At 35.6% G+C, this 10,549-nt stretch overlaps 2 protein-coding genes across 5 annotated transcripts in view; one reads left to right on the top strand and one right to left on the bottom strand.

Moving 5' to 3' along the window:
* The first annotated feature begins 3,711 nt into the window (after positions 1-3,711).
* On the top strand, positions 3,712-6,080 carry LOC108320015 (uncharacterized). Its single transcript, XM_017551357.2, has 2 exons — positions 3,712-3,889; positions 4,135-6,080. The coding sequence occupies exon 2, from the start codon at positions 4,172-4,174 to the stop codon at positions 5,879-5,881; it is 1,710 nt and encodes a 569-aa protein (XP_017406846.1). The 5' UTR covers positions 3,712-3,889; positions 4,135-4,171; the 3' UTR covers positions 5,882-6,080.
* A 1,376-nt stretch (positions 6,081-7,456) lies between these two features.
* LOC108320010 (ribonuclease E/G-like protein, chloroplastic) overlaps positions 7,457-10,549 on the bottom strand; it is a 45,513-nt gene continuing 42,420 nt past the window's right edge. For 2 of the 4 annotated variants that reach the window (XM_017551349.2, XM_052879951.1), the window contains 2 exons: positions 8,708-8,863; positions 7,457-8,217 (listed from right to left, as the gene is read on the bottom strand). In XM_017551349.2, coding sequence (XP_017406838.1) covers positions 8,038-8,217; positions 8,708-8,863 — 336 coding nt within the window. In that variant the 3' untranslated portion in view covers positions 7,457-8,037. The remainder of the gene's footprint in view (positions 8,218-8,707; positions 8,864-10,549) is intronic. The other 2 variants (XR_008250317.1, XR_008250318.1) reach the window with 2 other exon arrangements.

Here is a 10,549-nt window from a genome sequence, read left to right as displayed (position 1 = left end):
CATATTGGTCATTCAACTTTTGAAGATACAATTTCAGTCGTCATTTCTCTTGTGGAACTAGCGGATGGTAGTCCGGGCAAAATCTATCTTCGTTGCAATAGCCTCTCTTATTTTATCACAACTGCAATGAGCCTTCCTAGCCTCATGAAGTTGCTTGGTCAAATCCTCATTGACCTTTCGAGAGGCCTCCAGATCCGCTTGAGCAGCTTTCAACTCCTCTAATGAGACAATTTCCTTAAAATCAAATTGAGAGGCCTAGGCTATGTAGAGGCCTACTCAAACGGTTAACTTGAAGGTTGCCTCCAGGGAATTCTTTTGAGTCATTTTCTTCACTCATCCTTGTTCCTCGTTGGACAGGTTGATGTTAGCCTGCACGACTAAACAAACCTCTGAGTCAAACGACCTAGTAGGAAGTGGACCCGAACGACCTCCTTTTTACTTCTCTTCTCAGAGGAAGCAGATCTCTCTTTATAAGATTTCCTGTTCCCCTTGTCTTGACGGGGTTAGCTAGGGGATAACAAGAGTTGGTCGGACGACTCGTTAGTCTTGAGCAGTGGCCCTCTTCCCTAAAGGACATATAGGAGTAGGGGCCTCTATAAGGAGCAGTCGAGCATTAGATGTACCCTCTTTAGAAACCTTTTTTACGGCCTTTACCCGTGCGACAATTTTAGCGAAGGCATCGTTTTCGGGGTTAAGAGATGTCATTATCTAAAATAAAACACAAAATTTAGCCAAGTTAAAAATAACGGGTTAAAGAATATAATACAATTGAAACTGTATCAAACACTCTATTACAAAGCTTGACATACTCAATCAGACAAATGAGGCTTCGGGAGGGAGACAACGAGGTAACTTGTCAATTAGACTGACCATCTCTAACTCTTCCGATGTCATCATGGACTTCGTGCAGGACATCAATTTCCTCGGGTTCTCTGTTTAATAAAATAAAATTTTTGGTCGGTCGTTACCCATATAAAACTTCTACCGATAGGTTCTCTTTATTACTACCTTTTTGGAGATCAATGACACCCAAGATTTTCTCACGTGGGGTCGAGTCCTAAAGAAGTATAGGAGCAAGGAGGATTGAGAGTAAAATCCAAGGCTTTGCAAACTACCTCAAAGGCCTGCATGAATGCCCATTCATGTGTAGTTGGGTAGCAGCCAAATTTAACTCTCTTAGAACGCCTATATGAAAGTTGTTGAAGGGTAGTCGAACAAGTAGATCCTTAAAGACACAAGAGTATGCATAGAAAAATTTGTACACAAGACTTTCCTTCTTGTAGAAGACTCGTTCATTCTTCTTGCACATAACAAGGTTGAAGTGATTAGCGTCCTCCACTACTCTAACCAGGGTCTCTCTACCACCAAACTCCTTCAAAGAGTATCTTGTGTTGAAAGAGGATACATACTCCCCAACCTCATGAGGAACCCAACCGTACCCTGGAACGAGTGAGACAAGCATGCACGACCCATGTCACTCCCTGTGACGTCCACTTCTATCGCAACTACCTCGCTTGGGTTGTCTTAAGCGACGACATTATTAATATTTACATTTGTCTCCACGTCGCTTGACTCTATGTCTCGCTTGATTGATCCAAAGATGGATCACCCGACCGACGACACTAATGATGATGATGCACCATTGACATACCCACAGTCTCCCTTCCTTTCAGACTCCTCAAAATAAGACAATAGAACGATAGACATTATTACCTTTAAGAAAGAAGTAAGAAACACTCGGTACTACAAAGAAAGAGGAAAGTAGTGATGAAAATGACGTTGAACACCACCTCTATTTATAGTCAAAATGGGGGACTCCAACGGACAAATCCAGACCATCAGATTAAGGAATATATGACGGCTTATGTCTCACGACCATTCGTTTCCTATGGTGTGCGAATTCCAACATGTCACGTGTCCTACTCCCATCAGTTGTAACTTCTCCCAACTGACACATCTCCACGAATTGTGGAAGATGATTACACTCTCCCAACCGACCGATCATTGAGAGAAGTCAAGCTCTTCCACGAATTATTGGTAATCTTAAACTCATTTCAAAATCTATATTTACAGATTTGAGATAGATGATTCAATTTATTACGCATTCATTATTAAACTGGCTAAATTTTTGCTGATTTTGGTATCAGAAAACCTTATGTATATAACCTTATAGTTTGTCTATACGAAATGAAAAACAAATTATGGTGGAAACAAACACTCAAACACTCAAGACTTATGAATTTATAACCTCGATCATATATATATATATATATATATATATATATATATATATATATATATATATATATATATATTTAAAGTTCATTCTCTAATTTTAATTTTTCTAATTTTGGAATACATCGCACTATAAACGATATTTTTTTACAGAAAAGAAAATTAGATGGTACATTTCAAATTTAGAAACAGATGCACATTTTTTAAAAGATTAAAAGCCAAACTCTGTCTTGGTGAAAAAGAAATTACTAGAAATAATTAAAGACTGGTATAAATACTTCCAAATCTTGAATATTAATATTGAATACAAAATTATTCAAATAATTTTGCTTTATTTAATAGGTTAAACCCCTTTAGTAGATCCTATTTATGTTGGGTTTTCCCAGTTAGATTCCCATTTTATTGAATTCCCCAATTTAGTTCTAAAAAATGAAAATTTGAGTTAATTGAGCCCCTCTACATTTAAATTTGTTTAACGAGGTTAAGTTTTTTATGAGCTGGGATGTTGACGTGGCCAGTTTTTGAAACCATTGCCACATCACTCTTGCCACCCCTCCGTCGCGACGCAGAAGCACTCTAGTGCCGCTATCACCAAATCGCGCAGCCACCCTAAGACGCAAGTTTCTCTTCCATCGTGAGATTCCTCCACACAGTGCTCCAATGCCACTATCACCAAATTGCGCAGCCACCCTAAATCCCATTTCGAAATCCCTATTAGGGTTTCTACTGTTGGCGAAAATGACACTGATGTGGCAGGAGTGATGTGGAGGAGTGATGTGGCAATGCTTTCGAAAACTGGTCACGTCAACGTTCAAGCTTAACAAAAATTTAACTTGTTAAGCCAATTTAATGACAAAAGCTCAATTGAATCTAATTTTATTTTTTACGACTAAATTAGGAAATATAATAAAATAGAAATCTAATTGAGAAAATCCAATATAAATAGGATACTAAAAGAATTTAACCTATTTAATATGACTATTATCTGGCATTCATTCATTGTATTGTAGTTTTATTTTCGATTCTTTATTTTAACATCAAATAAAATATAGTTTGATAAAATATTATCTTAAATAAAATGATTAAATTCTTTTGCAAAAAGTAAAATTAATACAGTTAAATATTACTTACTAATTTTAATATGTAAGATTTGGTTTTTCTTTTATATTACCGGAAACTATATCAGAAATTGAAGTGTCCAAAAAGAAAAGGTATGGAATTACGTGACAGCGTAGAGTGGCGTGTCACAATTACCCTTTTGCCATTGTCGGTGACCAGGTTTTGCTCTTACCATCTTCTTTTGTCACCAAAAACCCATTATCATAATTAATAAAACCATTATAATTAATTGTGAAAGTATCGAACAAATAATTATCTTCCTAAAATTTACTTTATTTGAAAAAGTAAATTACTAATTTTAAATTTGTGTATTAATTAACTATTTCATCTTTTCATCAAGTAGGTGCACATTCCGCTCATATTTTGTACTATCATATCATAATTTTTTTTATCTTTTAATATTTGAATAATCATAATTCGATTTTGTGTTGACAAGTTTCATATGTGAACAGCACCGAAAGATTCGGTGAGTGAGTGAGAGAGGAGGGTGTCAGTGTTGCCCTTTTGCTTGATCTATCTTTTTTCAAGATAAAAGGTTAGTTATCAATTGAATTCTGAATTCAGATCTTGCAATTTCGATAAATGGGTATCTGTATCTGAACATGTTCACTCTCATGAGATTTAGTTTCTTCTGCTTCATTCATTTTCAGATCTTCAAATTACTTTGATTGTTCATTTCATATTTTCTTCTCTCTAATAAAAATGACAACTTTAAACCCTTTTCGCTGTCATAATCCCTATAACTTTACTGGGTATCATTGTTTTTTGATGTTCTTGTAGGATACATATCTCGGGGGTGATTTGATACACAATAAGAATGCTGGGTCGGTCTGCATTTTCTAGAACCGGGACTTTCCGGCCTGAGAATTTAGGTCAGAATGCCATGGCCATGATTGGGAACGTTTGCTTCTCATTTTTTGTTATTGGGGTTTTGGTTTTCACGATTATGGCTGCCACTTATGAACCTGAGGATCCCCTGTTTCACCCTTCAACCAAGATCACCACATTCCTCACTTCCAAATCCAATGCCACTTTTAAGTCTGATAACTCTGTTGTTAGAACAGGGGAGGATTTCATGGCCGCTAATGAAACAGTTTTTGGCTCCATTATCAACTCAACTGATGTTGATAACTTGGTTAGTGCCGATACTGTTGATGGCGGCGATGCTGCGTCAGCTTCTCAGTGTGATGTGAGTGGCCCTATTGATTGTAAGGACCCTGAGGTGTTTCATTTGATGATGAGGGCAACCATTGACAAGTTTCAGGATATCCATTTTTACCGATTTGGAAAGCCAGTTTCCGGTTCCAATGACAGCACTTGCGATATGGCTTGGCGATTTAGGCCTAAGGAAGGTAAAGCTGCTGCATTTTATAAGGATTATAGGAGGTTTGTGATTGATAGGTTTCAGAATTGTACACTTAGTATTGTTAGCATTGGGGAGTACCATACGGGTGTAAATGCCAGGAAGAGGAAGAAGCATCTGAAAGGAGGACTGGAGAAGACGCCAGCGAATCTGGAGCTGGCCAGCGCATTACCAGTTGTTGGAGAGTTTGTTAATGACAGTCTCCCTGTGGTAGAATCTGAAAGTTCATTTAGTCATGGTAAATATTTGATTTATGAAGGTGGTGGAGACAGGTGTAAGAGCATGAATCATTACTTGTGGAGTTTCTTGTGTGCTCTTGGGGAAGCTCAGTACCTGAACCGAACGTTGATAATGGATTTGAGCATATGTCTGTCTTCGATTTACACATCATCAAGGCTGGATGAGGAGGGCAAAGATTTCAGGTTCTACTTTGATTTTGAGCATTTAAAGGAGGCGGCATCTGTGTTGGACAAGAAGCAGTTTTGGGAAGACTGGAACAAGTGGCAACATAAAGATGGGATGAGTCTTCATCTTGTGGAAGATTTTAGGGTTACACCCATGAAGCTTAGGGATGTGAAGGATACCTTGATCATGAGGAAGTTTGGATCTGTGGAGCCAGATAACTACTGGTATAGAGTGTGTGAAGGAGAGACAGAATCCGTAGTTCAAAGGCCGTGGCATTTGTTATGGAAATCAAGGAGGTTGATGGATATAGTGTCTGCAATAGCTTCAAAGATGAATTGGGACTACGATTCTGTTCATGTTGTGAGAGGGGAAAAGGCAAGGAACAAGGAGCTGTGGCCTAATCTTGATGCACATACTTCTCCTGATGCACTTCTTTCAACCTTGGGTGACAAGATTGAGGAAGGAAGGAAGCTCTACATAGCAACAAATGAACCTGATACATCTTTCTTCGACCCTCTTAAAGACAAGTATACCACTCATTTTCTTGACGAGTATAAAGAACTTTGGGATGAAACCAGTGAGTGGTACTCTGAGACAACAAAACTCAATAACGGAGTTGGAGTTGAATTCGATGGTTACATGAGAGTGTCCGTTGATACAGAAGTATTCTTGAGAGGTAAAAAGCAGCTTGAAACTTTCAATGATTTGACCAGTGATTGCAAGGATGGCATTAATACCTGTAATGTTGCAGCAAACTAATGTGAGAATTGAAATTCCAATGGCTGATATATTGAAATATACTCAAATGTACTTTTAGCTGTTATATGTGTTGCATTTGAGAATTTGTATCCTTTAGCCTTAGCAGTGAGGAGTAAAATCGTTATAGTTTTTGTATTGTAAGAGTAGTGACTACTTTGAAGTTTTGAAGTTCTTAATTTAAATTTGTTTCGTTCTTAAACCCCTTATATCCATTAGCCATGTGGATGACTGTAGCACAAAGTTGATCTTTTTTTATTTGTGCTTTTCCTTTTTGCATTGAGCGTAATTTCTATGCATTATTAGTATAATTATGAAATAACCAGAAATAACGGTTTCTTTAGCATTGTAAAAATTAATAAACTTAAAGATTATTGATGACCAGTAAAAATCATTTACATTACCATTACTTACACTATTTTTCTCTGTTGCATTTTCACCCACTTTACTACTTTAGTGGAAAATTCGAAGATATAATAATAGATTTTTCAATTGTCAGTTGTTAGGGGAGGTGGCCATGTCATTTGGTGCTTGATTTTGTTTCTGTTTTAAGACATGATGACATTCTTGTAAAGAGAGGAGAAAAGTATTTCCACAAAGAATAAGACAGGGAAGATATTTCCAAAGATTGAAGTGTTTTTCATTGCCATAAAAAGAACACATTTTCTTTTTATCAGTTTCGGCAACTGGGATGACACTTGGGATTGTGATGTTACAAATTCATTCATTTTCCTTAAAATTTGTTATGGCGTTACAGATTCTTTTATTCATAGCTTTTATATTTGGACTGGTCTGTTCAACTAATTGGACTAATGAACTATTATCTTTCTCTACCTGGTAAATTTTTAGCCACATCTCGTGATTTTCCGAAATATATTTTACGCCTGAAAAATTCATTCTGGAATGAGAGGTGGTAATTATCAGCTTGATGAATCATAAACTGATGATTTTTAAAGTTCAATCACCTTTCTGATTTTAAAAGCATTGCATATGAAAACAATTTTTTTTCTTGTCTCCTTTCAATCTAATCCATGTTTTAATAATTGATTATTTATAGGAATAGTACTTCTTTTCATAGAATTTCCTTCTGAAATTGATAAGATAAATTATTCTTTTATTAAAATAAAATAAACTAAGCACATTTTGGAATGACATAAATACCACACAACTAATTTAGACATAAATTCCATCAGCATCAATTATAATGCTTTAATGTGGTTCAGGTATCATAATTTGTTATACTGTTTGAATAATGCAATTAGAGTGCTAATTATAGCGAGTGGTGGAGTGTCCATAGGGATGAAAATAGACAAAACTGTATACTTAACTCACATCAAACAAATGTTTTTCAAAAAAGTAACAATTAGTTAAAGGACTAAGGCTAGATTCTGGAAATAGTAACAATTATAAGTAACAGCAGTAATAGTATAATATTGAAATTTAACTATTATAAAGTTATATACTAATTATAGTCTATTTTTAAAGGCTTTTGGACCTGACTTGCGTATAAATATAAACTCATTAGTCTATTCCAAGATATGTTCTTGAGCATTTAATTTTAAAAAACAAGTCATGCTCTGCCTTGAACATCACAATCTACCTCAATTTAACTCATTTTCACCCAAATGTGAGTAAACATAAAATATTGAGAAATTATAAGAATAATATCAAAAAATGATGTACAAAAATAAAATTCATGGGGGTAGCACTGCAACATTCATAACTATACTCATGCTATTGTTTTTTATGACGACACTAGCACTACTCTTGAACTGTTTTCTCTCGCTTGGACAGGAAGTAAAATTTTCAATCATTGTGAATTTTATTTCTGTAGATCATGCTAAATGATTGCTGGAGTGCCCGGGTTTCTCTTTCTTATCCTTCCATGGCAGAGTTGATTGGTATGTCAAATGATGTGAAGAGTGCTGCTACCTGTAATCACTTGAAAAAATTATGAACAAAATTGCTCGTTGAGATAAGTTTGGGGGTGGCATTTACTTTCCTAAAAGCTGTACCTATTAGAGCCATTTTAACTTACTCCCAAAAGTGAACTCATTATTTTTGCCCTCCCAAGCTTTGACCAAAGTTTTACTCCCTGAGTATGGCAAAAACAAAATTCATGTGGAACAATATCATATAACATTTCAAGGAAGAACTGTTCATTTTCCCCTAGCCTTTGATTTTTTCACTTGAACAAGAGTTACATTCTGGCCAGGCTTTTTGGTTCTGGCCTCCGAGGATCTTAACATTGAAATGGCAACTTGATGCTGGTTTTTTTCCACCTTGTCATCCGTAAATGGTTTGACCTCAAACGATCCTCTAGTCAACCCTCTAGCAACCTGAAGAATTACAAACAGCTAATCACTGCTAAGCAATGCAGGACTTAATTGGAAGCGTTTGAAAATTAATTGAAAAACAATTATTTCGTAGCATACTTTATGAATCCAAATTCAAATTTAATATAGGCTGACACTAAAATCTAGGTAAGACAAAAAATTAGGCCATTAAATAAATTCCAACCTAGCTTCTAACAAGCTCAATGGCACTAGGTGCCATTTACTAGGCGGGTGTGGTATGCAGTGAAAAAAAGATAAAATCTAGGAAGCATTCCTAAAATAGAGGATTCAAAATATTAGGATTAAAATGAATAACCATGGCAATGATAATTTATCCCACACTTCGCAATGTAAAACCAACATTTCCAATACTTCCCTTAAGCAATGGAAGGTATTTTATTCTGAAAGTAACTTGAATCAATAAATATAAAGCTTGGTAAACGTGTACAAGCATAGCAACAATCATTAAATTTTATTTATTGATCAGTTATACCTTCAGGAGAATCCAGACTTTGAGATAACTGCTCAATGTCGCAAGTCTTGTCTTTTTCCCTGAAGTCAAGTACTCACACATACGATGATCAACCCTCAGAATAAATTTTGGCCACGACTTGGGTTTTTCAGGGTCTGGCTTATGGTCCATCGTTGCCTGGGATGTGCATGATAACAAATAAGAAATCACACTCACTAGTCGGTCCAATGAGTATTATTGAATATATTGGCAAAACTATGTATGAAATTACTCTCTCCTGTGTAGAAAATAAACATAGGGACTAATATAGACTAAACCCAAAATATAATTAAAGAATAATAACAAAGTAACAAAAAATAAAAGGTAAAGAAAAATATCTATTTAAGTTATCTTATAATCTAATATATCTAACACTCTCTCTCAAAGTTGGTACATACAAATCGTATCTATCAAACTTGTTATAAATATAATTAATTCTCAATTCATGTAAAGACTTAGTGAAAATATCATCTAACTAATCACTTAAGTTAACAAATTCAATCTTGATGTCTCCATATACAATCTAATGACAATCAATCTTAATATGTTTGGTTCTACTTAAGATTGAAACTGTAAAATAATTCTAGAGGGCTTGATTGATCCCTCTCACAATCTTCTATTTATAAGAATAAATTGATACACAAGTACATGATAAATAGGGTAACCCTAGACACAATATAATCATGATAAATAGGGTAATCCTAGACATAATATAATCATGATAAATAGGGTAACCCTTGACACACTATAATGATGATAAAATAGGATAAATATCCTAACACTCCCCCTCAAGCTGGAGCATACAAATTGTATGTACCAAGCTTGGAACAAATAAACTCAATCCAAGGACCCCTTAATGACTTGGTCAATACATCTGCGAGTTGATCGTTTGACCCAATAAACTCAGTACATATTTCTTTGGTCAACAACTTTTCACGAACAAAATGACAATCAATTTCTATATGTTTAGTCCTCTCGTGAAACACTGGATTTGATGCAATGTGGAGAGCAACTTGATTGTCGCAATACATCTTCATAGTATGGATGTTACAAAATTTAACCTCTTGAGGGAATTGTTTCACCCATATAAGTTCACATGTTAGTGATGCCATTGCCTTATACTCGGCTTCCGCGGTTGATCGAGCTACTACATTCTGTTTCTTACTTTTCCATGAAATAATGTTTCCTCCCAGAAAAACACAATGTCCTGTTGTAGACCGTCTATCAATAGGTGAACCTGCCCAATCTGCATCACAATACCCAGAGACATGAATGCTTCATTTATCTTCATATAACAATCCTTGCCCGGGAGCCTTCTTTACATACCTTAGAATGCGAATGAGAGCATTCCAATGGTCAATACATGGAGCCTGCATGAACTGACTAACCACTCCAACTGCAAAGGATAGATCTGGCCTTGTAATAGTGAGATAAATCAGTTTGCCAACCAGCCTCCTATACCTCTCTGGATCGGAGAATAATTCACCTTCTTCTGTCCTTAATTTTTGGTTTGGGTCCATGGGACTGTCTACCGGTCTACAATCAATCATGCCTGTTTCTTGTAATATATCAAGAGCATACTTCCTTTGGGAGATTACAACTCCATCTTTTGATTGCGCTACTTCAATGCCTAAGAAATATTTGAGACTTCCAAGATCCTTGGTTTGAAAATGTCTACACAAGTACTCTTTTAGTTGAGATATTCCAACAGCATCATTTCCTGTAATGACAATATCATCAACATATACTATTAAGTAAACACATTTCCCGAGAGAAGAATGACAATAAAAAACTGAATGGTCTGCTTCCCAAATTTTTGAACAA

The sequence above is a fragment of the Vigna angularis genome, chromosome 7 (genome assembly GCF_016808095.1).
Source record: "Vigna angularis cultivar LongXiaoDou No.4 chromosome 7, ASM1680809v1, whole genome shotgun sequence".
NCBI lineage: Eukaryota > Viridiplantae > Streptophyta > Magnoliopsida > Fabales > Fabaceae > Vigna > Vigna angularis.
The sequence above is the reverse complement of the archived record's forward strand: the minus strand, read 5'-3'. Positions and strand labels throughout refer to the sequence as shown.

Bases quoted from the DNA above. Each gene is read 5' to 3' on its own strand.
- LOC108320015 (XM_017551357.2), top strand. From the start codon at position 4,172: ATGCTGGGTCGGTCTGCATTTTCTAGAACCGGGACTTTCCGGCCTGAG.